The 25,776-nt window shown below is 68.0% G+C and overlaps 2 protein-coding genes across 3 annotated transcripts; one reads left to right on the top strand and one right to left on the bottom strand.

The window, feature by feature from the left end:
* On the top strand, positions 1-14,859 carry THRA (thyroid hormone receptor alpha). Of its 2 annotated transcripts, none has more exons than XM_064733432.1 (10): positions 1-136; positions 5,475-5,520; positions 6,514-6,738; positions 7,837-7,898; positions 9,651-9,751; positions 9,834-9,981; positions 10,794-10,999; positions 11,768-11,914; positions 12,000-12,258; positions 13,432-14,859. In XM_064733432.1, the coding sequence occupies exons 3-10, from the start codon at positions 6,686-6,688 to the stop codon at positions 13,680-13,682; spliced, it is 1,227 nt and encodes a 408-aa protein (XP_064589502.1). In that variant the 5' UTR covers positions 1-136; positions 5,475-5,520; positions 6,514-6,685; the 3' UTR covers positions 13,683-14,859. The 2 variants fall into 2 exon arrangements, with proteins under 2 accessions (XP_064589502.1, XP_064589503.1); XM_064733433.1 differs by having other exon boundaries at positions 32-136; positions 5,472-5,520.
* A 1,888-nt stretch (positions 14,860-16,747) lies between these two features.
* NR1D1 (nuclear receptor subfamily 1 group D member 1) lies at positions 16,748-23,942 on the bottom strand. The gene is made up of 8 exons (XM_064733431.1): positions 23,827-23,942; positions 20,977-21,324; positions 20,812-20,900; positions 20,583-20,727; positions 19,487-19,950; positions 19,168-19,353; positions 17,677-17,887; positions 16,748-17,212 (listed from the first exon to the last, which is right to left on the bottom strand). Exons 1-8 carry the CDS (start codon positions 23,852-23,854, stop codon positions 17,013-17,015), a joined length of 1,671 nt encoding a protein of 556 aa, XP_064589501.1. The 5' UTR covers positions 23,855-23,942; the 3' UTR covers positions 16,748-17,012.
* Between the last annotated feature and the right edge of the window lie 1,834 nt (positions 23,943-25,776).

The following is a 25,776-nucleotide window of genomic DNA, read 5'->3' as shown; positions in this document are numbered from 1 at the left end:
GAGGGAGGAGCCAGCGCCGTTCGTCCGCCGCCGCCGCCGCCGCTGCGCCCCGCTCCGCTCCGCGCCCCGCACCGCCGCTCCGAGCCCCGCTCCGCGCCCCGCACCGCCGCTCCGCGCCCGCCGCCGTCGACCTCAGGTACGGCCCGAGCGGCCCCGCCGGCCCGAGCGGCCCCGCGGCCCCCCGGTTGTTTACGGCCGCCCCCCCCGGGCCCCCCCGGCTGAGCACGGGCGCAGTTCGGTGCGTGGAATGGGGGGGCGGGCGGCGATCGCTTCGGGAACCTCGGGACCCGCGGAGGGCTCGGGGGCCGCGAACCGCGAGGAAAAAACACGGGCAAAGATTTTTTTTTTTTCTCTTGGAAAATCCGGGCGTTTGGCGTGGGGCGGGGGGGCCGCGTTCCCCCGTGGGGGGCGGGTGGGGAGGGGGGAGCACCGCGCCCCCCACCCCCAGCGCACCCGCGGCTGCTGCATGCGGGGCACGGCGCTGCCCCCCGCCCGCCACGCCGCGCCACGGGGGCAGCCCCCCCCCGGCCGTGGCCCCCCGGCCCCGCGGCCCCCCCGTGGCCGTGGCGTGGCGGCGTGGCGGGGTCCGGGCCGCGGCGTGGCTCTGCGGTGCTGGGCGCGGGGCCGCGCCGTGGGCAGGTCGCGGGGCCGGGCCGTGGGCAGGCCGTGGCCCTGTCGCGGCGGGGGGGGGAGGAACCGTGGACGGCCGGGCCGTGACGGCGCCGTGGGGTGTCCGTGAGGGTTTTAGGGGCCGCTGTGTCCGCTCCCCCGCACCCACCCCGCAGGGCGGCAGGAATGCTGCGATTTTTTTATTTTGAAAATTTTAAATTGTTTTTTTAATTATTTTTTTTTGCGCCGAGAGCGGAGCGCGGGGGGGGCGGGGGGGGCGGTTCGGCCGCTCCCGGTTAGGGCGGGGGCAGCGGGGGGGGCGTCCCCGGTGCGGCGGGGTGGGGGGGGGGGGCTCGAGTCCCGCACCACGGGCTTCGCCCTGAGCGGGGCGCGGGGCGTGGCGGGGGCTCCCCTGTGCACGGCGCCCCGCGGTCCCGCGGCGTGTCCCCCACCCCAACCCCGGGGGGGCGGATCCTGCCCCGGTCCGGTGTCGCCGCCGGGGTTAGGGATGCGGTCCCAACCGGACTCTGGTGCGTCCCCACTGTGCGATGCGGGGAAACTGAGGCAGGGGCGGGCGGGCGGCACGGCCAAGGTCACCCCGGGACCGCGACCTTCAGCCGTGACCCCCCCGCCCGGGACTGCCACCGGCACCGACACCGGAGCCGCACCGGGAGGCCGGGCAGCGCCTCACCCCGCCTGACCTCCGACGGCACCGGGGACCCCCGCGGCTCCGCTGCAGCGCTAAGGGGGCTGGGGCCGCCGTGGGGCGCGGGCAAACCCCGGTGGAACCGGTTTGGGGGGGCTCCCCTGCCCGGGGGTCTTGGCGCAGGGTGGGGACGAGGCGCGTCCCCCCCTCCCCAGGGCAGCTCCGTGCGGCGGCGTGCGCCCCCCGCACTGGTGCGGGCCCCGGGAGCGGGATCCTGGCGTGGGGGCTCCACGGGCACCCCTTTCCCTCCCGCGGCCGTGACCTTCGCGGGGTCGCCCCGCGCTCGGGTTCGCGGAGCGGGGAGCGCGGGCCGTGCGCTCCCGGTGTCCCCGGTGTCCCGCACCCTGCGGAGCGGGCACGGGGGGGCTGCGGGCGCACCCCCGACCCCTCCTGACGGGCGGCGGCTGCAGGAAGCGGGACCTCCCCCCGCAATCCCCCGGCCCCGCTCCTCGCCCCGCCAGCGCGTTCCCGGGTCAGCGGACACCGAGGCAGCGGCGGGGCCGCCCCGGGGGTCCCATCCCGCGGACCCCCGGCCCCGCCGGACCCCGCGCAGCCGCCGGGGCGTGGGGGCGGGGCCGGACGCCTGGGTGCCCCTCCGGCCTGGGGGGGAAGAGGAGGAGGAGGAGGAGGAGAAGAAGGGGGGGCGCGGTGTAGGCGAAGGCGGGCGCGGGCTGCGCTGCCAGGGCCCCGCTCAGGCTGGGTGCGGGCGGGGGGCGCGGCGGGCTCGGTGCCGTTCGGGGTGTCCCCCGCGATGCAGACCCTCGGACAGGGTCGGGTGGCTGCAGGAACACTGCGACCACTGTCCCGTGTGTCCCCTTCTCAAGGGGTTCACGGTCTCGGTGCCGTGTCACGGTGCCTGTCCCTGTGTCCCCTCGTGGGTGCCCGCGCTGGGCACCTCGTGGCGGCCACCTCCCCCCCTTCACCAGGGGGAGGGGACCCAGGAGCTCCCCCCCGTCCCCGTGCACGTGAACCAGAGCCCCCGATTTAGAAACGTCCCATGCCGTGCCAAGGGCTGAGAATAGCTCCCGGCGTCCCGGCACACCTCCTGGGGCCAGGGGCACCCCGCGGGGCTCGGGGCCCGCAGCCACCCCAAAGAGCTGAGCCTGGGCACACTCAGCACACACCAGGTGCTCGGGGGTCACCCTCTTGGGTGACCTCTGCAGCCTGGACAAGCTGTGACAGCGGGATGAGGCACATCCTGTGTGCTGGCACAGGGGACACGCTGCTGGGGATAGGGGAGTGTGGCTCTTTCTCTGCCAGGCAGCTCCTGTGGGATGGGGAAGAGGAGGCACAGCTGAATGCTCACACACGGCAGGAAGGAGTGGCTGGAGTGGCCTTGGTTGGATGCAGAGTTCCTGGGAATCCTGGGGGCCTTGGTTGGATGCAGCGTTTTGGGAATCCTGGGGGCCTTGGTTGGATGCAGCGTTTTGGGAATCCTGGGGGGCTTGGTTGGATGCAGCGTTTTGGGAATCCTGGGGGCCTTGGTTGGATGCAGAATTTTGGGAATCCTGGGGGCCTTGGTTGGATGCAGAGGTTTGGAAGTCCTGGGGGCTTTGTGGGGGCTGCAGGGCCAGGCCTGGGTCGTGGTGCAGGTCCCCTCTGTGGTGATGCAGGACCTGTCAGAGGCTCAAGGCCACAACGTTGGGTGCCCTGTCAGTGTCGGGACAGGTCACCAGCCCTGCAGCCACCAGCTGTGCTACGAGTGGTGGCTTCAGTGAGCCCTGAGCCACAGGGAGGACACAAACCCGGGCTCAGCCATCCTTTGTGAGGAGGGGGCACCATGCAGCGCCCCCATGGCACTGGGTGGGCTGCCCTGATGTCAGGCCCGTGGCATCCCCCTTGCTCGGGTTGCCCAGCTGCTGTGCATGCCTGGGATTCCTGCAGCCTCCTGACACAGCACGGCACGGCGCGCTGTCCCCACTGCCACACGTGCCCGCAGCGCTGCATGGCACTGGCTGTGATGGTGTGCCGGGCACTGGCACAGGTGTGTGACAGCAGCAGCCGCAGACACGCGTGTGGCACTTGGCACGGCCTCACACACGGGCATCGGCGCGTGCCGGGTGCCGCCAGCCGTGGCACGGCAGGTGCCCCGTGCCTGGCCACACTCCCACGGCACGGCCGTGCCAGCCGGTGCAGCCAGGGTTTGTCAGGCAGATCTGTGCCAGCCTGGTGCCCACCGTGACGCTGCCCTGGTGCCCACCGTGACACTGCCCCAGTGCCCAGTGTGACAGTGCCCCGGTGCCCACCGTGACGCTGCAGTGCCCGCGGTGACGCTGCCCTGGTGCCCACCGTGACACTGCCCCGGTGCCCGCATGGCCGGGGATCCCTGGCCGGCGGCCGCGGGGCTGCCCTGCCCCCAGCCCGTGCTAATCACGCTAATTGGCACCGTGGCTAAAGCGCTTAGGGCCTCACCTCCCTGACCCGGCTGGCAGCTGGGCTGGGGGGGCGCTGGGACCCCCGGAGCCCATCTGTGCTGGGGGGCAGGGACACGGCAATGTCCCCGTGGGGCAGCCCTGGCACCCACAGAGGCGGTCAGTGCCTTTGTGGAGGGGTCTCCCATTGTCTGGGGGGGTCCCCGGGGTGGGGTCCGTGGGGAGCGGGGTGCTGGGTGCCCCCGCTGGGGCGAGGTGGCTCCCGCCGTCGGGCCCAGCCCCGGACTTTGCCCCAGGGTTGTTTTCAGCCGCCTGCAACCACCCGACTCAGCAGAAACGCTCCCCTGGGCGTGGGGCTGGGCTGGGGGGGCGCCGGGGGGGCTCCCGCCGGCTGCCACCCCGCTCCCACCCAGCACCCACCCAGAGCACCTGGCGCTGCAGGTGGGACGCGCGGGTTTGGGTGCCGGCGGCGCAGGGTGGGCTGAGACCTGGCTGCGCTCATCACACGTGTCCCGCTGGAGGAGGAGGAGGAGGAAGAGGAGGAGGAGGAGGACGAGAAGAGCCGCCTCCCGTGTCTGTCTGTCTGTCTGGGCCGCCCCAGCGCGCCCGGGATTCCTCGAGTGACGGTTCCTGGAGCGGCACCGCAGGCTCCGCCGGGCGATCCCAGGGTGCCGGTGATGCCGAGGGTGTCAGGGGGCTGCTGGGGTCTCGCTGGGGTGGCGAACCCCGTCCTAAAACGCCGCCCCGTTTATCCCTAAACCTCTCTCGTTTGGGGCTGCACCCACCAGGCCACCTCAGCGGGGAAACTGAGGCGGGGCGGCCAAGCCCACCCAGCGCACGCCGGCTTTGGGGACAGCCCATATTCCACCGCAGAGCGGTTCCAGCGCCACGTCGCTGCACCCCGAGCCCCACACATGCCCCGAGCGTGTCGGGGCTCTGCCGGGTCCCGGGGGAGAGGGGCGGGGGGCGGCGGGGGGGCCGGTGCCCGGCGGGGGCCGCGCAGCTCTGGATCCCTGCCAGTGCCTATACTTGGAAGTTCTCGGCGCGCCGTTCCCATATGGAACAAACATTTGCTGCTGCAGCCCCCGGCTCTATAGGTACCGCCGGCCCCAAACCCGGCCTGAGGCTGCGGGCGAGGGGCGTCCATTCCTCATAAGCCCCCCCTGAGGTGGGGAGTGCACCCCGGGCTGGTGGGTGCGCTGCGTGCCTCAGTTTCCCTGAAGAGGCTGCTGCAGGCGACGCCCCCTCCTCATTCTGGGGGACCCCTCATGCGAACCCCATGTGCGGCGCGGGGTGCTCTGTGCACCCATGGGTGCAGCATCCCTCACCCCCCACCCTCCGCTGGTTGGGGTGCCCTCATCTGGGAGAGGGGGGCGACAGCAATGGGGGCCGGCGTGGGGGTGTCGGGGGGGCCCCCCAGCCCCGTCCGCCGCGTTTTAAATCCGCCGGAGGAATTTCTGTGGCGGCCAAGACAAACGTGACCTACTTTCTGCTGTCCCCGCGCGGAGCGGAGGAGCCCGGGGCTGGGCACCGCGCCCGCCGCCGCCCCCCCGCGCCCCCCCCCCGCCGCGGGCTCCGGGCCCCCCGCGCCCCTCGCACCGGGAGGGTCACCGGGGGGTCACGGGGAGGGAGGGGGGGTGTGAGCAGGGCCCCCCCATCGCACCCGTGGGATGTGGGCACCGAGAGCCGGCGGTGCTGCTGCCGTCACTGGGGAGGGGGGTCCGGGGGTGCCCCCCGGTGCTGCCCGTGCCCTGACCCCCCCACCCATCGTGTCTTTGCCACAGCAGAGCTCGCAGAGGAGGGATCGCCCGGAGCTCCGGCGCCCCCCATCCCGTAAGTGGCCGCCTGCCCCATAAATCGCCCCATAATTCACCCCCAGCCCCGGATTTTGGGGTGTTCGGCTGTGCAGTGAACATTGCTGCCCTCTGCACCCCCTGCCCCAACGCTCCCCCCTCCTATTGGGGACCCCCAGCCCTGCCCCAAAGGTGGGGGGAGCTCCCATCTGTGCGTGCTTGTGCTTTGCTGCACACTCCCAGCCCTGGGCACGTTCTCACACAGCCTTGCACCCCTGGGTGTGCAAAAGCACACCCACCCACGCCTGTGCACGCTCACAGAGCCTTGCACAGCCCTGCACACGCTCTCACACACGCCTTCCATGCTGCCACAGCCTCACATAGCTGTACATGTTGTTGCACACCCATGCACACGTTCACGCGTGCGCTGCACACCTGTGCATGCTCTCACACTCCTGTCCATGTCCTTGCACACCCGTGCACGCTCTCACACTCCTGTCCATGTTCTTGCACACCCATGCATGCTCTCACACACCTGTACATGTCCTTGCACACCCATACACATTCTCACATGTGCCCTGCATGCTCTCCCATGGCGTGGCACACCCATGCACACGCTCACACACTTGTGCACATTCTCATACATCTCTGCATGCTCTTCCCCAACTCTACAAACTCTTCCCCTCCCTGAATGCTCCCACAGCCTTGCACACCTGTGCATTTCTCACACCCGTGCATTTCAACCCCCCGTGTGCGTTTCACCCCGCTCTGCCCTCTGGCCCAGCCCCGCTGCTGTCACACCCTGCACGTCGCTCCCTCCTTGACTTCTCACACGTCCCTCATGCCCTTGCCCAGCCCTGACCGCCCTTACACGCTCCACACACCCTTGCACGCTCACACCCACCCCCATCAGCATCCACACCTCCCGGGGGTGCCCCATCCACCCCACCCCTGCCTGGGGGTCCCCTCTGTGTCCCCTGGGGCTGGTCCCACCCCTCTCCCGGCGCTTTGGGCTGACTCCGGTGTCCCGCAGGGTCCGGCCCGGGATGCTGCGCGGTGCTGAGCACTGAGGGGCACCATGGGGTGCGCGGCGTAGCCCCCCGCCGTGGCCCCCCCCCGGCCGTGGCCACCCCGCCGTGGCCCCCGCGTGGCGCCGGAGCCCCCCCCCGGTCGGTGCTGAGCGCTCCTTGATGGAATTGCGGTGAATGGAACAGAAGCCCAGCACCCTGGACCCGCTGTCGGAGCCAGAGGACACCCGGTGAGCGCCCAGCCCGGCGCGGGGACACGTGTGGCACTGCTTGGCGTGGCACTGCGCGTCCCTGCGCCCTCTGTGTCCGAATGTCGTGTGTGTCCCCAAGTGTCCCTGTACCTGCTGCACCCCTGTGCCCACTGTGTCCCCTGTACTGTCGTGCCCGGTGTGTCCCTGTGCCCACCGTGTCCCTTTTATTGTCCCGCCCGGTGTGTCCCTTGTGTCCTCGTGCCCGCTGTGTCCCCCTGCACGGTCATTTATGTGTCCCTGTGTCCTGGGTGTCCCTCGTGTCCCCATCCCCTCCGTGTGTCCCCACGCACGTTCCGTGGGTGTCCCCATGTCCTGTGCACCCCAGCCCCACCCCGTACCCCACATGTCCCCAACCGTCCCTCCCGTTCTGGGGATCACCCCCACGTGTCCTGGGTGTCCCCCTGCACCCCACGTGTCACCAGGTGTGTCCATGCCCAGGTTTCCCCACTCGTGTCCCGCTCATTCGTGCCTCTCCCCGAGGGGGCCCCGAGCCCCCCCACTTCCCTATTTCGGGGTCACCTTGGGCTAAAGCCCCCTCTGATGGGGGGGGGGTGTGCGGGGTCCCCATGTCGCCCCCCCCTCCCCGCAGGTGCCCCTCCCCCCCCCGCGGGGCCGGGCGCGCGCGGACCCCCGCCGCCCGCCATTGGCTGAGCCCCCGATGACGTCACTTCCCCGCTCAGCCAAAAGGACATTTTGTCTTTGACTGTGAATGAGCCCCTCCCCCCCCCCCCCCTCCCCCCCGCCCTTCCCCCGCCCCTCCCCCACCCCCACCCACCCTTCCCCTCCCCCGCCCGCCACCCTTTCCCTTCCCCTCCTTTCCCCCCCCAGGGGCGGTGCCGTGTCCCGGGGGGGGGTCCCGGTCTCGGGGGACTGTTCTGGGTGGGGGGGGGTCCCCAGGGTCCTCTCCAACCCCCCCAGCCGCACCCCACCCGTGACATCGCCGCGTTGGGACCCCCGGGCGGGCCTGCAGGGAAGGGGGGCCGAGGGGGATTTTGGGGCGCTGTTGGAATTTTGGGGGGGGGGCAGCGGGAATCCGTGGGCGCCGTCCCAGCCTGTGACCCCCCCCCGCTCCCGCAGGTGGCTGGATGGGAAGCGCAAAAGAAAGAGCAGCCAATGTTTGGTGAAGAGCAGCATGTCAGGTATGGGGGTGCACCCGCGGCTCCCGCTGAACCCCCCCGGGCACCCCATGAACCCTGCTGGGCACCCCATGAGCCCTGCTGGACACTCCCGGCTCACCCGGGCACCCCATGAACCCTGCTGGGCACCCCCGGTTCATCCAGGCACCTCATGGGTCACCCTGGGGGCCCCGAATTCTTGCCAGGCTCCCTATGTATCACCTGGGTCCCCCAAAATCTATGCACACCCCTCGTCCACGATGGGCACCCCAAGATTGCTGTGTCTGCGCGCCCCAATGTCCCACGGGCACCCCTGGGCTCCCCGGAGTCGCACGGACCCCCCTTGTCCCCAATGGGCGCCCCAATGTCCCATGGACACCCCAGGTCTCGGCTGGGCTCCCCGGAGTCCCACGGACACCCCGTGTCCCCTGTGGGCACCCCAAGATTGCTGTGTCTGCGCACCCCAATGTCCCACGGACACCCCAGGTTTCCCCGGAGTCCCACGGACACCCCGTGTCCCCTGTGGGTACCCCAATGCCCCACGGACACCCCTGGGTTCCCCGGAGTCCCACGGGCACCCCAATGTCCCACGGACACCTCTGGGTTCCCCGGAGTCCCACGGACACCCCGTGTCCCCTGTGGGCACCCCAGGAGCTCCCATGTCCTTGCCAGGCTCGCAGGGACACCCCCTGTGTCCCGGGCACCCCAAAGTCCCTCCCTGCACCCCACATCCCTGCAGGGTCCCCCTCAGCTCGGGGCGGCGCTATCGGGCCGGCAGCGCCCTGGGGTGGGCGATAAGGGGGGCCCCGCGGGCGCTGCCCCCCGCCCTGCCCCATTCCCCGGCGGGGAGCGGCCGGCGCCGGCGGGAGCTGCCGGGGGGGAACCGGGGGGAACCGGGCGTGCGGCTCCCGCCCCTCCCCTGCGCCTTCCCCGCTCCCTGAATGGGGGGAACACCCGCGGACCCCCACATGCAGCACCTGCGGAGCGCCACAGGGGTCCCCACGCCTGCGTTTGTGGGGTGCAGCAATCCCGGACACCCCTCGAATTGTGGGGGGCACCCAGGCGTTCAGCCCCCTCCCCATATCCCCCACCCCTCGGGGTTTCCCACTTCCAGCCCCCCCAAAACTCGAGGGGGGGACAGGAGGGTGCTGAGGACCTGCTGATGATCCGTGCCTCAGTTTCCCCGAGCGGTTGGCGGTGGGGAGGCTGGGGGGGCTCTGCTCCCCGGACAGCAGCGGGGACAGTGTGTCTTTGTGTGCCAGGGGGGACAGGGACCCCCCCTGCTGCTGGTTAATGGGATAATGGGGGCTTTATTGGTGCGGGGGGCTCGGGCACCCCCCACTCACACACCCCAGAGTTAACCCTTCCCGTGCCGGGGTGGAGGCAGTGGCAGGGCAGACAGCGCTGGGTGCTGACAGAGGGGAAACTGAGGCACGGAGAGGGGAGGGTGTTCTGGGCATCCCTGGCATGGGGGGTGATGCTGCTTGTGCCAGGGGTCTCTGATGTGGGGTGTGCAAAGGATCCCTGATTTAGGGCTCCTGGGGGACTCTGATTTGGGGTGTGCAGAGGGTCACTGGTACAGGGTGCTCCAGGGGTTCCCCTGTCGTGGAGCACTCCAGGGGCCACTGACTTGGGGTGCTCTGGGGGTCCCTGACATTGGAATTTCCATCATGGGGTGCCCTGGGGGTCTCTGTCATGGAGCACCCCATGAGTCCCTACTGTGGGGTGCCCTGCCCCGGGGTGCCCTGGGGGTCCCTGACTCGGGGGTCCCCCCAGGGTACATCCCTAGTTACCTGGACAAAGATGAACAGTGCGTGGTGTGCGGGGACAAGGCCACCGGCTACCACTACCGCTGCATCACCTGCGAGGGCTGCAAGGTGAGCTGGGGCAGGGGGGGTTTGGGGGGCTCAGGGGGGGCTCAGCAGGGCTCACTGTGTCCCCCCCTTTCGTCCTCCCCAGGGATTTTTCCGTCGGACCATCCAGAAGAACTTGCACCCCACCTACTCCTGCAAATACGATGGGTGCTGCGTCATCGACAAGATCACCCGCAACCAGTGCCAGCTGTGCCGCTTCAAGAAGTGCATCTCCGTGGGCATGGCCATGGACTGTGAGTTGGGGGGCACTGGGGGGGCTCAGCTGGTGGGGCAGGTTGGGGTCCTGGCACTGTGGGGCACATTGGGGTACCCAGTTGAGCTGCAGGACCCCAGGGCAGGTTGGGGTTCCAGCACTTTGGGGTGCCCAGATCAGCTGCAGAACCCCAGGGCAAGTTGGGGTTCCAGCACTTTGGGGTACCCAGATCAGCTGCAGGACCCCAGGGCAGGTTGGGGTCCTGCCACTTTGGGGTGCCCAGATCAGCTGCAGAACCTCAGGGCAGGTTGGGGTCCTGGCATTTTGGGGTACTCAGATCAGCTGCAGGAGCAATCTGTGATTTCAGATGCAGCAGTGGGGTGGGATGCACGAATGGGGCGTCCTTGCTGATTGTGGGGGTCCCAGATGATAGTGGGGGGCTTTGGGGAGGTGGATTGGGGTCATGGTGCTATGGGGTGAGTTGGGATGCCTGGAGCAGCAGGAGGAGGCTGGGGGGTCACTGTGGGGTGGGGTCCTGGCATTGTGGGGCACATTGGGGTACCCAGATCAACTGCAGGAGCAAGCTGGGATTTCAGATGGAGTAGTGGGGTGGGATGTATGAATGGGGGGGTCCCAGATGATAGTGGGGGGCTTTGGGGAGGTGGGTTGGGGTCGTGGTGCTATGGGGTGAGTTGGGATGCCCAGAGCAGCAGGAGGAGGCTGGGGGGGTCACTGTGGGTGCAGCTGTGGCTGCATTGTGAGGGGATCCCCGCTGATGCTGGGGGTCACTGTGGGTGCAGCTGTGGGGTGCACGACTTGGGGGATCCCCGCTGATTCTGGGGGTCCCGGCAGTGGTGCTGGATGACTCCAAGCGGGTAGCCAAGAGGAAGCTGATCGAGGAGAACCGGGAGCGGCGGCGGAAGGAGGAGATGATCAAATCCCTGCAGCACCGCCCCAACCCCAGCGCCGAGGAGTGGGAGCTGATCCACGTTGTGACAGAAGCCCACCGCAGCACCAATGCCCAGGGCAGCCACTGGAAGCAGAAGCGGAAATTCCTGGTGAGGGGATGCAGTGGAGGGGCTCTGTCACCACCTCGGGCGCTCGGCACACACGTGGTGGCAGTGCCAGGTTTGGGATGTCACCGTGTCCTTGGGCACTCGAGGGGGGTTGGGACATTGCTCGGCGTCCTTGAGCTGGTCACCCCCAAAGGGTTCAGGGGTGAGCAGTGACCGAAGGGGACAGCTGTGCCCGCGGGTGGCCCTGGGCTGGCCCTGCCGCTGGCCCTGTCACTGTCCCTGTCATGCAGCTCCCTCTCCTGGCTGCTGCACCGGCCCTGCCACGGCTGTTCCCGGTGACATGGGGGCCCCAGAGGGGGGACAGGGTCACATCATGGCCTCACAGGGGTCCCAGGGAGGGGGAGCAGGGTCACACTGCACCCCCAACACCACTGCCCACCATGGGGGTCCCAGAGGGGGAACACGGTCACACTGCACCCCCATGTGCCACTGTCCACTGTGGGGGTCACAGAGGGGAAAGAGTCACTCTGCACCCCCTAACACCACTGTGGGGGCCACAGGTTGGTCACACCATGGTCACCCCACACCCCCAGTGCCACCATGGGTGTCCCAGAGGGTGACACAGTCAGACTGCATGCCCAAACCCAATGTCCACCATGGGGGACACAGTCACACCACACCCCTCAATGCCCCCAGTGCTGTGGGGTCCTGGGGTGGGACATGGTCACACCACACCCACAGTGCCACCACGGTGGTCCCAGGGGACACATGGTGACGTGACACCCCCCAACACCACCGTGTCCCCCACAGCCTGAGGACATCGGCCAGTCCCCAATGGCCTCCATGCCTGACGGGGACAAAGTCGACCTGGAGGCGTTCAGCGAGTTTACAAAAATCATCACCCCGGCCATCACCCGCGTGGTCGACTTTGCCAAAAAACTGCCCATGTTTTCAGAGGTAACGCAGGCTGGGGACTTTGGGAGGCGTGGGGTGCTCTGCCCAGTGTCTAAATCACACCAAACCCCCCCAAAACTGCCCCCAGCTGCCTTGTGAGGACCAGATCATCCTGCTGAAGGGGTGCTGCATGGAGATCATGTCGCTGCGGGCGGCCGTGCGCTACGACCCCGAGAGCGAGACGCTGACGCTGAGCGGGGAGATGGCGGTGAAACGGGAGCAGCTCAAGAACGGCGGCCTCGGCGTCGTCTCCGATGCCATCTTCGACCTGGGCAAGTCCCTCTCTGCCTTCAACCTGGACGACACCGAGGTGGCCCTGCTCCAGGCTGTGCTGCTCATGTCCTCAGGTAATGGGGTGATGGGTGCCCCGGTGCCCAGGGAGTCAGAGGGTTTGTTGGGTGGGCACCCCAATGCTCAGAGTTCTCGCTGTCCTGAGGAGGGGTTGGGTGGGCACCCCAATGCCAGAGATCCCCTGCAGGTTTGGGGGGAATTGGGTGGGCACCCCCATGCCCAGAGGCTGTGCATTGGGATTGTTGTGTTGGCACCTCTTTGCCGACAACCCCCAGCATTTAGAGGTGCATTGGGTGGGCACTGCCATGCCCAGAGGGTGCCCATGGGGATTTTTGTGTTGGCACCTCTTTGCCTACAACCCCCAACATTTAGAGGAGCATTGAGTGGGCACCCCATGCCCAAGCTGCAGGTGTTTCTGGTGTTTGTGTTGAGGTTGGGGCACCAACCAAATGCCATGAGCCACACCCAGCATTTAGAGGTGCATTGGGTGGGCACTGCCATGCCCAGAGGGTGCCCATGGGGATTGTTGTGTTGGCACCTCTTTGCCTACAACCCCCATCATTTGGGGGTGCATTAGGTGGGCACCCCAATGCCCAAAGTCCTCACTGTCCTGGGGTGTGTTGGGTGGGCACCCCCCAATGTCCAGGGGGCCTACCCCCCCATTTGGGGGTGCATTAGGTGGGCACCCCAATGCCCAAAATCCTCACTGTCCTGGGGTGTGTTGGATGGGCACCCCAATGCCAGAGCCCCCCAACACCTTCAGGGTGCATTGGGTAGAAATCATGCCCCCTGGATTTGGGGTGGGCACCCCAATTCCCAGAGCTCCAGGAGGATGTAGAGGGCACCCAGGAGCACAGGCTGAGCCTCTTGGTCCCCTGGGCATCCCTGCCAGGCTGGGGTGGGTCTGTGGGGTGGGCACCCCAACAGCCAGGGGGTGTTTGGGGACACTCAGCCCTATGAGAGGGACTGGGAGAGGGGCTCCTCCATGGGCAGGGAATGCCAGGACAGCAGGGAGAGGTTTAAACTAAAAAGGGGAGATTGTGGTGGTGTATTGGGGAAAAATTCCTCTCTGTGAGGACCTGACAAAGGGAAGTGTCCAAGGCCAGGCTGGATGGGGCTTGGAGCACCCTGGGACAGGGTGGAAGGTGGACATTGGGAGGTTTCCCTGCCATCCACCCAAACCATTGCGTGATTCCACCACCCCCTGACGATTCCTTGGCTTCCTGCAGACCGGACGGGGCTGATCTGCGTGGAGAAGATCGAGAAGTGCCAGGAGACCTACCTGCTGGCCTTTGAGCACTACATCAACTACCGCAAACACAACATTCCCCACTTCTGGCCCAAGCTGCTGATGAAGGTGACGGATCTGCGGATGATCGGCGCCTGCCACGCCAGCCGCTTCCTGCACATGAAGGTGGAGTGTCCCACCGAGCTCTTCCCCCCCCTCTTCCTCGAGGTCTTCGAGGACCAGGAGGTGTAGGGACGACACCACCCCCACCCTGTGCCCCCCCAAACCCCGCTCTGGCCCCCTGCCCCCCAAATCTTTCTCGTGTCCCCCTGTAAGGACAAGGGGATGCTGTGCCCAGGGTGGGGGTCCTGCTGTGCCCCCCAACAGCCACCCCCCACCCTCCCACCCCCCGCCCCAGGACTTGACGAATTTTGTTTGTTTGCACAGGGAAGGGCCCCGACGGTCGAGCGTTCCCTTTATTGTCCTTCTCTTCGTAGATTATTATTTTTTAAGCATTTATTTCCCTCCCTGAGAGGCTAAAATATTAAACTAACTGCACTTTGGAAGGAGGAGGAGGAGGAGGAGGAGGAAGAGCAGGGAGGAGAGGAGGGGGCTCTGGGCTGCACAGGGAGAGGCTGCCCCGGCTGGGGGGCCGTGGCCATATGCACTTTTGGCCGGGCAGCAATTTGGGGGGCTGGGGTGGGGGCCAGGACCCTCTCCCATAGCAGGGCAGGGGCTGGGACCCCCATCCCCTATAGTGGGGTGAGGGCCAGGACCCCCCCACAGCAAGGTGGGGGCACAGGGGGGGCACAGCAGTGGCGAGGGGGACCCCAGCCCATCGGGGTGCAGGGCTGGTGGACCCCCCCCACCCCAGCCCGCTGGGTCTGCCCCGGCTGGGGTGACCCCCCTGTGTCCCCCCCCCGCTTATCCCCAAATTTGGGGCCAGAATTGGGGTTTTGGGGGGGGTTCTCTTGTCTTTTTTTTTGGGCTGAGAGGAGACGATTTTTGTGCCAAGCGCCGCGGATGGTGGGCGCTGCAGGACACTGGGGTGGGGGGGCTGCTCCCTCCCCCCCAAACCCCCCCCAATTTTCCGTTGTCCTTTTTTTTTTTTTTTGTTGTTGTTGTTTTTTCCCCCTTGTCCTCGTGGGTTTTGTCGTGTCCGTCAGGAGTTGCAAAGGCCCCGGAGGCGCCGGCTGGGGGGGCTTTGGGTGCCCCCCCACTGCACTACTGCCCCCCCCTCCCCGGCAGCAGCACTTTGGGGGGGCTGCACCCCCCAACTGCCCCCCAATGCTGCCGGGGGGGCCGGGCTGAGGCGGGGGCCGGCAGGGGGAATCCCACAGGGGGCTTAAAGGAGGGTTGGGGGGGGCACAGCTGTGAGGGGGCACCCGGGAATGGTTTTATCACCTTTTTAAAACCCCCCCCCCCCCCAAATTTAGGTTTGTGAATTTTTTCTTACCTCAGGCGGAGGCCGAGGGGGGGGTGCGGGCCGGGGGGGGGCCGGCAAGGCAGGCCGGGCCCACCTAAGCTAATATATATATATATATATATATATAAATATATATAAAATATATAATTTTTGTAATTAAAAAAAAAATCTTTTTACGGGTCGTTTAAAAGCAGAAAATCCCAACACCAGACACGTCCCCCCCCCCATAGGCACAGGGGGGCCGGGCTGGGCTCCCCCCATACCCCAAACTGCCCCCCAACCATTGGGGTTGTGTTGGGGGGGCCCTGCCAGACCCCTTGCAGCTGGGTTGGGGGGCACAGCGGGGCTGTGGGGTGCCCTGGGTGAGGGGGTGCCTGCCCCCAGCCCCAAATACCAGCGCCGGATTGGACCTTGGTGCAAAATGTCTTAAACCCCCACCCAGGGGCCTGGCTTGGGAGGGGGCCTGCTGGGACCCCCAGTTTGGGGGTCCCCACTTTGAGGGGTCCCAGTTTGGGGGTCCCAGCAGCACCGGCTGCGGGCGGTGCAATAGGAGCCCAACACTAACGCCCGCACTGGGCGGGGGGCACAGGTTTGGGGGTTTGCCCCCCACCCCTGGCACAGCACCGGTCCCACCTCGTGCCTTCGGGCCACGGGCGGGGCCGCGGCACCCGGGCGGTGCCCCCCGAGCCCGGTGGTGGCAGTGACGGTGCCGTGGCTGTGCCATGTCGGTGCCAGTTGGCGCAACACCGGTGCCACGGCCACGCGTGTCGTGCCATGTCAGTGCCATGGCAACTCCTGTTGGTGCAATGAGGGCACGGTGCTGGTGCCATGGCTGTGCCGGTACCGTGGCCATGCCATGCCGGTGCTGTGGCCGTTCCAGTGCTGGTACTGTGGCCGTGCCAGTGCCGGCACCACGACCGTGCCATGCCAGTGCTGTGGCCGTTCCGGAGCCGATACCGTGGCCATGCTGTGGCCGTTTCGGTGCCGGTACTGTGGCCATGCCATGCCGGTGCTGTGGCCGTTCCGGTGCCGTTCCATGTCGTTGCGGTGCCGCTGCCGTGTCCCCGCGCTGCCCGCGCGTTCCCGCGCACACTCCGCGCGACACCGCGCGCTCCCGTCGCGACACGGGACGTGTCTTAATCAGCCCCCGTGACCCCCCCATCCCCCCACACGGGGCCCTGGGGCAGCTTGTCCCGGGCTGGGGGGGGGGCTCAGCCCGGCCCCCCCCACCCGCTGCCCACCCGCACGCCCCCCACCCACCCTTGACACCCCCCACGCCCCCCCCCGGGCCGTCCCCGCGTCTCCGTCTCGCGTCGCCATCGCACGTCCAGCATCCAGCGTTCGGTCCCGGGGGGCCACAGCGGTGCCCCCCACCCCTGCGCCACCTCCCCCGGGTCACCCCGCGTCCCCCCCCCCGGTCCCCGTGCCCCCCTGTGTGTCCCCCCCCCCCAAGCACATACCTCATGGCTCCAGAGCTGCCCCTGCCCGCGGGCGTCGAGCCCGGCCAGCAGCTGGCCCAGCACGGCCCGGCTCGGCTCGGCGCGCCCCACGCGGGGTCCCCCACTATGCAGGGTGCTGGGGAGGGGGGCGGGGGGGAGTGGGGTTGGGGGGGGTCGCGGCCGGCGTCGCTGAATGTAGGGGCGCGGGCCGGGGGGGCCGTGGAGCCCCCGTGACAATCACAGTCTGTGACGTGCGATTTTAAACCCTTTTGTGTTTTGGTCAGGATTTTAAAGAAAGATATTTTTATGGTAATTGTTGCTGGTCTATTTTACTATATATTTATGTAATAAATATATGATGAAAAAAAAACCAACCAACCAAACCCCCCCCCCCGTCCCCTCCCCGACCACCCTCCCCTCCTCTAGACCCACCCCACCCTCCCCAGCACGGCTCTGAGTCCCCCCCCGGCCGCCAGAACGGGGGTGTCGGGGTGAGGGGACCCCCCCCGGCTCTGCCAGCGGTGCCGTGGGGGCGGTGCCCGATTTGGGGTGGGGTGGGAGGGGGGGTCCCAGCATCCTGGCGCCCACCTCGGGGTGAATCCCTGCGAGTCCGACGGGGTCGGTGCTGCCCCGGGGGAGGGGGGAGTCTGTGTGTCCGTCCCCCCCCACGCTGTGGTGTATGTACAGGGGTGCGCGGGGAGGGGGTCCGGGGGGGCACTACTGGGCGTCGATGCGGAAGGAGAGCAGCTTCTCGGAGTGGAGGTTGTTGAGGGTGCGCAGGTCCGGCAGCTTCAGCAGCAGTTTGGTGAAACGCGAGGTCTCGGCCGGGCGCGTCTTCAGCACGAGGGCGCGCAGGGCCCGCAGCAGCGTCTCCTGCAGCTGCTCCACCGAGGCCGTGTCCTCCATGCCCGAGCGGTCTGGCGAGGCAGGCAGGGGAGGGGGCACCTCAGTTTCACCCCCAAAACCTCCTGATCACAGCCAGGCATCACCCTGATCTCAGCACTGAACCCCCTGATATTCCCCCGGTATCACCTCAATGCCATCCCAATCCCATCCCGGAATGCGCCGAACACCCAACTAACCCCCTGATCCCAACCCCAAACTCCTTGATTCTTTTCCAAACTGCTCTGATCCCAGCCCCAAATTTGATTCTTTTCCGAACTCCTCTGATCCCAGCCCCAAACTCCTCCATTCTTTTCCAGACTCCTCTCCTCCCAGCCTCAAACCCCTCGATTCTTTTCCAAACTCCTCTGATCCCAGCCCCAGATTTGATTATTTTTCAAACTCCTCTGATCCCAGCCCCAAACCCCTCCATTCTTTTCCAAACTCGTCCGATCCCAGCCCCAACCTCCTCAATGTCCCCAAATCCTCCCGTGCCCACCTGCTGAGACCAGGACAACGGCAGTGAAGAGCCCCAGCTCCTCGTCACTGAGCTCGAGGGCGCTGAGCTTCTCGCTGAAGTCGAACATGGCCCCCAGCAGGTCTCCCATGCCCATGGCCCACAGCTCCTCCAGCCCGTACCGCGTGCGGCTCATGAACGTCACCGTCTGCTCCTTCACGTCGAACAGCGACGCAAAACGAACCATCAGCACCTGTGGGCAGGGGGCAGGATGTGGGACAGGGCACCAGGCAGAGCCACGGGCACCGTGCTTCATGCCAGGGACATCGGTGTCCATGTTACAGCTCCCAAATGTGGGGCACTGCCATGCCATGGGGCAGCAGGCAATGCCAGGGGCACTGTGCCATGCCATGGGCTCTGTGATCCATATTGGGACCACCAAATGTGGGGTGCCATGCCATGGGCACTGTGTTTCGTGCCACAGCTCCCAAATGTGGGTCACTGCCGTGCCATGGGGCAGCAGGCAATGCCAGGGGCACTGTGCCATGCCATGGGCTCTGTGATCCATATTGTCATCACCAAATGTGGGGTGCCATCCCATGGGCACTGTGTTTCGTGCCACAGCTCCCAAATGTGGGTCACTGCCATGCCATGGGGCATCAGGTAATGCCACGGGTACTGTGCCATGCCATGGGCTCTGTCATCCATATTGTCATCACCAAATGTGGGGTGCCATGCCATGGGCACTGTGTGATGCCATGGGCAATGTGTTTCATGCCACAGCTCCCAAATGTGGGTCACTGCCATGCCATGGGGCAGCAGGCAATGCCAGGGGCACTGTGCCATGCCATTGGCTCCGTGATCCATATTGTGATCACCAAATGTGGGGTGCCATACCATGGCTCCCAAATGTGGGGCACTGCCATGCAACCAGACAATGCCAGGGGCATTGTGCCATGCCATGGGCTCTGTGATCCATATTGGGACCACCAAATATGGGGTACCATGCCATGGGCACTGTGTGATGCCATGGGCACTGTGTTTCATGCCACAGCTCCCAAATGTGGGTCATTACAATGGGACATGGGGCTTTGTGTTAGCCCGTGGTGCCCAGTTGGGGGGTACCATGCCATGCCTGGGGCATTGTGCTTCATGCCACAGCTCCCAAAAGAGTGGCACTGCAGTGCCATGGGGCGCTGTGTAATGCCAGGAGCACTGTGCTGCATGCCACAACTCCTGCTTGTGAAGCACTGCAGTGCTGCAGGGCTCCATGCCAGTCCTCAGGGCACTGTGCCATGACAGGGACACCGTGCTCTGTGCCACAGATCCCAAATGTGGGGCACTGCAGTGCTGTGAGGCACCAGGCAATGCCACGGGCGCCGTGGCTCTCAAATGTGGGGCACTGCAATGCCACGGGGCTCCTGCTGTGTTCTGGCCCACTGTTCCCATGCTTTGGGGCTCCGTGCCAGTCCATGGGGCACGCTGTCAGTCTGTGGGGCACCATCGAGCCCTCACCATTATCCCAGGACGTACCTCAAAGGTGCCAGCCTTGAGCAGGGTGACCTGGTCGTGCTGGGAGAGCGCCTGGAAGCCGGGAATGTGCTTGGCGAACTCCACGACCTCGCGGACGGCGGGGGTGAAGCTGAGGGAGAAATCCTCCCAGATCTCCTGCACGGAGCGCCCGCTGCGCCCGGGCACGTGGCTGTTCATGGGGCACGCCTGCGGGGGAGCGGCGGTCAGCGGGCACCGGGGGCACCCCCGGGCTCTCCCCACCGGGGAGCGGGGCACGGATGAGGGGGTTGACGTGATTAGCGGCTAAAAACAGCCTGGGGAGGGGAGCGGGAGCGCTCACCGGCAGGACGTCCTTGGGGCCGCGGGGCCAGGGGCACCCCCGCGGGGCCGGGGGCTCGGGGTAGGCGGCGGGGCACAGCCGGGGCTCGGGGGGCCCGGGGGCCCAGGCGGGGGGCGCGTCCCAGCGCAGGAGGCCGCTGTCGCAGGCGGGAGGGGGTCCCAGCTTGTCGTGCGCGTAGATGAAGATCTCCTTGTGCGCCTTGGCCACCTGCGCGATCACATCCTCGGTGGCCCCGCCGGGGCTGGGCGAGCGGGGCGGCGTCAGCTGCTGCGGGAACTGCGAGAAGCAGGCGGGGGGAGCGAGCGGAGGGGGGCCGGGGGGCGCTGCGTGCCCCCCGCCCGCGGCGGGACCCTCGCCGGGCCCCGGCATCGGCGGTGGGGCGCTGGCCATGCCGCCCATGGCGCTCTGCATCTCCGCCAGCATCCGCTGCTTCTCCCGCTTGGGGATGCGCCCGAAGCGCACGGCTGGGGGGGGGACACCGGGGTTAGGGGGACATCAGCGGCTGGAGGGGACACCCCCATGCACCCCCAGACCTGAACCATGAGGGGGTGATGGGAGCGGGGCTGCATCTCTGCCCTGGGTTTGGAGGGGACACGCAGCCTTAAAAATTGAATACTCGGTCCTGGAGGGGACCCAACATAGGGGGACCCATCCCGGGAGGGGACAAGCAGCTTTTTAAATTGGAATACCCGGTCCTGGAGGGGACACAGAGCCCTGAACATAGGGGGACCCATCCCAGGAGGGGATGTAGAGATCTGAGTAGAGGGGGATGCATCCAAGGGGGGATGTACAGCCTGGATGTTGGGGGACCCGGTGTGGGAGGGTCAGCCCTGGCCACGGGGGGGACATGCAGCTCTGGGCACGGGGCACTCAGTCTTGGAAGGAACACGCTGCCCCACATATGGGGGGGTGCCAGGAAAGGGGGACACATCCCGTGGGACAGGCACAGCACCCAGCACAGGCGGGGAGCGGCTCCAGAGGGGAGGCACAGCCCTGGAGACATCCCGGGCAGGGACCAGCGCGCTGGGCACGGGGAAATCCCACCCCCGGAGGGAATCCCCGGCTCGGGACGTCACACGGGTCCCTCCGAGCTCACCATCACGGGACATGCCGACCAGCAGGCACTTCTTGAAGCGGCATTGCTGGCAGCGGTTGCGGTTGATGCGGACGATGGAGCAATTCTCGTTCTTGAGGCACTTCTTGTACTGGATGTTCTGCTGGATGCTGCGGCGGAAGAAACCCTGCGGGGCGAGCGGGGGGCATCACTGGGGGTCCCCGCAGTGTGACAGGGGCTCCGTGCCCCATCCCCGGCCCCATCCCGGTACCTTGCAGCCCTCGCAGGCGTGCACGCCGTAGTGGAAGCCGGAGGCGACGTCCCCGCAGACTTTGCAGAGCAGCACCATCCCGTTGAGCTCTGCGGGGGGACGGGGGTCAGCGGGCTCCAGGGGTGGGGAGACCCCCCCTGCCACCCCCCCGGGAGCCCCACTCACTGGTGACGGTGCTGCCGGCTTTGCTGGGCGAGCTACGGCGCCGCTCGTCCGCGGGGACCGGCTGCACCCCGGGGAAATTCACCGAGGAGCTGAACGAGGAAGAGGAGGTGGAGGAGGAGGAAGAGGATGACGACGAGGAGGAAGGGGAGCCGTCTTCATGGGGGGCCAGCGTGGCTCCGCCATAGGCGCGGGAATCCTGGAGGGAGCCGGTGGGCGATGGTGGGAAATAGGTTGGGAAGGGCTGCGAGCCCGACTGGGAGCTCCCGTTGGAGCTGTCGCTGCACAGGGACACGGGGCTGGTGCGGGTGGGAGAGGCGCCGCTGGAGCCCACGTAGCTGATCACCCCACCTGCAGAGAGAAGGAGCCACTCATGCACCGAGCCGTGCCGGGCTCAGCCTCCCCCGCCTCACGGAGGTGGGTGGGATGCCCAGGGAAGCACCCCAAATCCATCAGCAATCAGGATCCGTGGGCATCCCGCGCTGCCACACGTGCGCTGAGCCGTGCCAGGCTCAGCCTCTGCCAGCTGGGGAGGGGGAAACCCCTCGGAGAGCGATTGCAGCCCCAGGTGGGGTGGGATCCATAGGGAAGCATCCCAGATCCGCGGGCATCCCGGTGGGTCAATTATGCACTGAGCTACACCAGGCACCGCGAGGGCGGTGGGGGGGAAGCCCCCCAGAGGGGAATCGCAGCCCCACGCGGGGTGGGGTCTCCAGGGAAGCGGCCCGGATGCATCCCGGATCCGTGGATCTCCCGCTGCGCCGCACGTGTGCCGCCCACCCTGAGTCAGGCACCGCACCCAGCGGCAGCCACGGGCCGCGGCCCCACGTGGGACGGGGACAGCCGGGTTTATCCGGGTACGTGCCGGCTGGGGACACGGGCAGGGCACCCCGGAATTGCCTGCAGCAGGAATGTGGGCTGGGAACCCTCTGCAGAGGTGAAATCAGGAGGTCACGGAGTTGCTGCTGCGGTTCCTGGCTCGGTGCCTGCAGCTCCCGCCCCACGGCTCCCGGGACGGTCCCACGGTGCGGCCCCCCGGGACGGAGCCCCCCACGGCAGTGGGGTGCCCCCAGTGCAGCCCCCCCATGGCACCAGCGCAGCCCCCCAAACTGGGGGGGTAAGTCCGCACTGCAGGACTGAGGAGCTGTGTGAAGACCCCCGAAAATGGGGAGCAGGATAGGAGGGGACACACGCGTGGCCCCTGGCTGAAGGCACAGCCGTTGTCACCCCACTCACGGGGCAGGGACAGCAGCACCGGGACACGACTCCGGGCTGGGACACGTGGATGGTGATGTCGGGGACACACGGGATCACCAGGGCCATGTGTCTCCCGCCGCACACGGTGCCGCTGGCACAGATGCCACGCGCCAGAGCCAGCTTGTCACCATCCCCCTCTCACTGAGCCACCTCCAAAGGGGGTCACCGAATTGGGGACAGTGGGTCCCACCTCCAGGCCAGCTGATCCTGGGGACCCCCCCCGCTGCTAAGGCACCAAAATAATTGGGGGATCCCCGCACCCCAAAGCCTCGGGACACCCATTTAAGGGTTTGGGGTGCGGGGATTCCCCAGAAAGGCTTGCCCCAGAGAGAGGGAAACTCTGTTGACCCCAAAACAGAGGGAACCCCCCCAAACAGCCTCCCCGCAGCCCCCCCCGAGCTCAGGCGGCCTCACGCCGCCGCCCCACGTGCTCCAGCCGCACGTGGCCCCCTAAACCCCGCCCCTTCACGCTTTACCACGCCCACCCGCCTCTCATTGGCCAAAATTTGCCCCGCCCCTTCTCGTTGCCCCGGAGACAGAGCCGCCCCCCCAATGAACGGCGGCGTCCCCAGTTCCGCGCGTGACGTCATCGCTGATGTCATGTGCCGACCAATGGGAGGGGGCGGGGCGGGGCTGAGGGGAAAACAAACTCCGCACGTGGCAGCGGCGGGGAGGGGGACACGTGCGGGGGGGACACGGGGGAAGGGGGGGGCACCGCCTCCGGTCCCCCCCTCCCGGTGCGCAGGGAGCCCCGACACGCGCGGCACCGCCTCGGCCGTCCACGGGCTGCCCGGTCCCGTGGCCGCGGTGCCGCTGATAGGGACAACCCGGTCCCGTGGCCGCGGTCCCCTCCGGTCACCCTGATCGGTCCCGCCGCCCGGTACACACCGATCCCCGTGTCCCGGTTCCTGGACAGCCCGGTGCCGCTGCCCCAGGAGACAACACCCGGACCCGCTTCACTCCCCTCCGGTTCCGCTGCCCAGGACACAACAATCCCCGCTCTCACCCTTCCTACCCCCGTGTCCAGCACTCTCCGGCGTTCGGGAATCCTCGGTCCCGGTCTCCGGGACACCCGGGTCCCGCCGCGCTCCCCTCCGATGCCGCTGTCCGGGACCTCCCGGAACACAGATCCCCGTTCTCAGCCTTCCTACTCCCGCGTCCCGCACGCTCCGGCGTTCGGGACACCCAGTCCGGTCTCCATCCCTCCTGCCCCGATTACCGGAGCACCCCGGTGCCGGTGTTCACATCGCCCCGGAGTGCAAGACGCCCGGTACCGGCGCGCAGCCCTCCCTACCCTCCTCCCGGGGACACCCCGGCCCCGCTGTCCGAGCCTTACCCCGCTCCGCAGGACCCCCCGGTCCCGGTAGGACGGAGCCCCGTTCCGGGACGCGGTCCCAGCGCGCATCCTGCCCGGTCGGGCGTGCGGGACCCCTCGGCCCCGGTGTCCGGACCCCTCCAACTCGCGTCTCAAGCGCGCAGCCCCTCTCCGCGGTCCCGGGGCGCTGCCCCCCAATCCGCTCCGGTGCCGGGGACCGCTGCCGGTGCCGGTGCCCGCACGGTGGTCCCGGGGGTGGGGGGCTCCGGCGGGGCACTGACCTGTGCTGCCGGCCTCGGGGGCCGCCATCCTGTCTCGGCCCCGTGAGCCTCCCGGAGCGGAGCCGCGCCGAGCCGTGCCGCGCCGCCGCCCGGTGCGGGCTGTTGTGCGCCCGCCGCCCGCCCCGCCGCCCCCCGCACCGGCCGCGGCTGCGCACTGGGCCGCACGCGGCGCCGCCGCCTCCCCCATGTGATTCCCGGGGACAGCCTCGTGCCCCAGTGACACACTTTCCGCCGGCGGCCCCGGCCCCGCGCCGCCGCTGGGGAGCCCGGGCTCGGCGGGGACCCCCGCACCGGGGCCGCCCGACGGACCGCGGGGACCGGGACCCGCACCGGGACCCGCACCGGGGGGACACGGGGCGCGCCGTCGGGCCGCACAGCACGGTCCCCGTGCGCGCTGGGGACCCCCGAGCGCAGCAGTGTCCCCTGCACTGCGGACACTTGGGTGCAGCACTTGACACATCTGTCACCTGGCGCGACACCATCCCCCCAGTCACGGCACCGGCAGCGCTGTCACCTTGCACAGCGCTGTCACCTGCGCTGGCAACACCTGAGCGCGGCGCTGGCTGTCCCCTGCAGCGGGGACATCCACTGTCACTCTGCGTGCCACCTTCCCCTGGGGATACCTGGGCACCGATGCCACCCCGCACAACACTGGGGACACCCAGGTGCCTCTGTCACCCCTCAAAGCGCAGCCCGTTGTCCTAGAGACACCCAGGTACCCCGCGTGGCACTGTCCCCTGCACTGGGGACACTCAGCTACCCCTGTCACCCCACATGGCACCATCTCCTGTGCCCACCTGTTCCAGCATCGCAGGTTGCCTGTGCATGGCACAGCCCCCTGCCCGCTGTCCCCCTGCTGTCCCCACGCTGTCCCCGCGGGTGCCCGCTGTGGCACGTGCCTGGCATCCACATCCCAGCCTGGCCCCGCTCCTGGCTGCCGCGGGGGCTGCGGCAACGCCGTGCCAGGGCACAATTGGTGGCAGATCTGGGTCGCGGAGCCGGCCGGGGCCAGCCCAGCCCCGCTGGCACCGCGGGGCTCCCTGGGTGCTCCTGCAGGAAGGTTTTGGGGGTGCCCATGTGCGGGGCGCTGCCCTGGCACCCAGCCAGGAGGAGAAGGAGCCGAGCACGGATGTGCCCGCGCCGGGAAATCCTCCGAGCTCATCCCGCAGGAGGGGAGGCCTCCGGTGTCCCTGCGGAGTTCCCGGGAGGGGACACCAGAGCTGTGCACCCCAAACACCCCCTGGAACCCCCCAGCTGGCAGTGTCCGGGGTTTGCTAGGGGTGCTCCGGGATTTTGGGGTTCCCCAAGGCACTGGGGCAGTGGGAACACCCCGACACCCCACAGGACGTGCCCTTGCCCTGAGTCACGGGGCGGGTGCGCGGGGCCGTGGCACCTCCGGCCGGGAGAACCGCGGCAGCTCCCGGAAGGATGTGTGGGGCCAGGCGGGAACGGGAACGGGGAACCCGGGGGGGACACCCCGGTACTGGGGTGAAGGGACCCCCGTGGCCGCACCGTGCAGTGCCCCCGGCCCCCGCAGCTCCTCGCTCCCCTCCCGGCACGTTCCCGGTGATTATCCGTGACTCAGCCGCGCGTCTGGATTGGGAAAACATCCCCGCGCACGGCGCTGCGGCACACGGCGCCGGGGATGCTCGCCTGAATCCCGGATCCCCCCGGAATCCCCGGGACCGGACAAATCTCTTGGGGTGTCTCTGTGGGGTCCCCGGTGAGGTGGGAACCCCGCACGGGGGGTCCGGTGGGGGTGCTGTGAGCAGGGACCCCAGGCTGGGCACAGCTGGGATATTTCCGGGATATCCCGACTCTGGGACCACCCATGGGGAGCAGAGTGAGGGCGAGGGGCCACCAAAGCCGTGGGGACAGGGGGGTTCTGCCGCTGACGTGAGCGGGGAACGCCCCCAGAGGCCGGGTCTGTGTCTCGGGGGGCTCCCCGCG

This window comes from Zonotrichia leucophrys, chromosome 27 (genome assembly GCF_028769735.1).
Source record: "Zonotrichia leucophrys gambelii isolate GWCS_2022_RI chromosome 27, RI_Zleu_2.0, whole genome shotgun sequence".
Classification (NCBI taxonomy): Eukaryota; Metazoa; Chordata; class Aves; order Passeriformes; family Passerellidae; genus Zonotrichia; species Zonotrichia leucophrys.
Note: the sequence above shows the minus strand (reverse complement) of the source record. Positions and strands in the feature narration are given on the sequence as shown.

Coding starts and splice junctions, on each gene's coding strand:
- NR1D1 (XM_064733431.1), bottom strand. CDS start 23,854: ATGGCGGCCCCCGAGGCCGGCAGCACAG. Junction 20,728..20,811: donor ACGCCTGCGAGGGCTGCAAG/GTACCGGGATGG, acceptor CTCGCCCCGCAG/GGTTTCTTCCGCCGCAGCAT. Junction 17,888..19,167: donor TCAAGGCTGGCACCTTTGAG/GTACGTCCTGGG, acceptor CCCTGCCCACAG/GTGCTGATGGTTCGTTTTGC.
- THRA (XM_064733432.1), top strand. CDS start 6,686: ATGGAACAGAAGCCCAGCACCCTGGACCCGCTGTCGGAGCCAGAGGAC. Junction 9,752..9,833: donor TCACCTGCGAGGGCTGCAAG/GTGAGCTGGGGC, acceptor CGTCCTCCCCAG/GGATTTTTCCGTCGGACCAT. Junction 11,000..11,767: donor AGCAGAAGCGGAAATTCCTG/GTGAGGGGATGC, acceptor TGTCCCCCACAG/CCTGAGGACATCGGCCAGTC.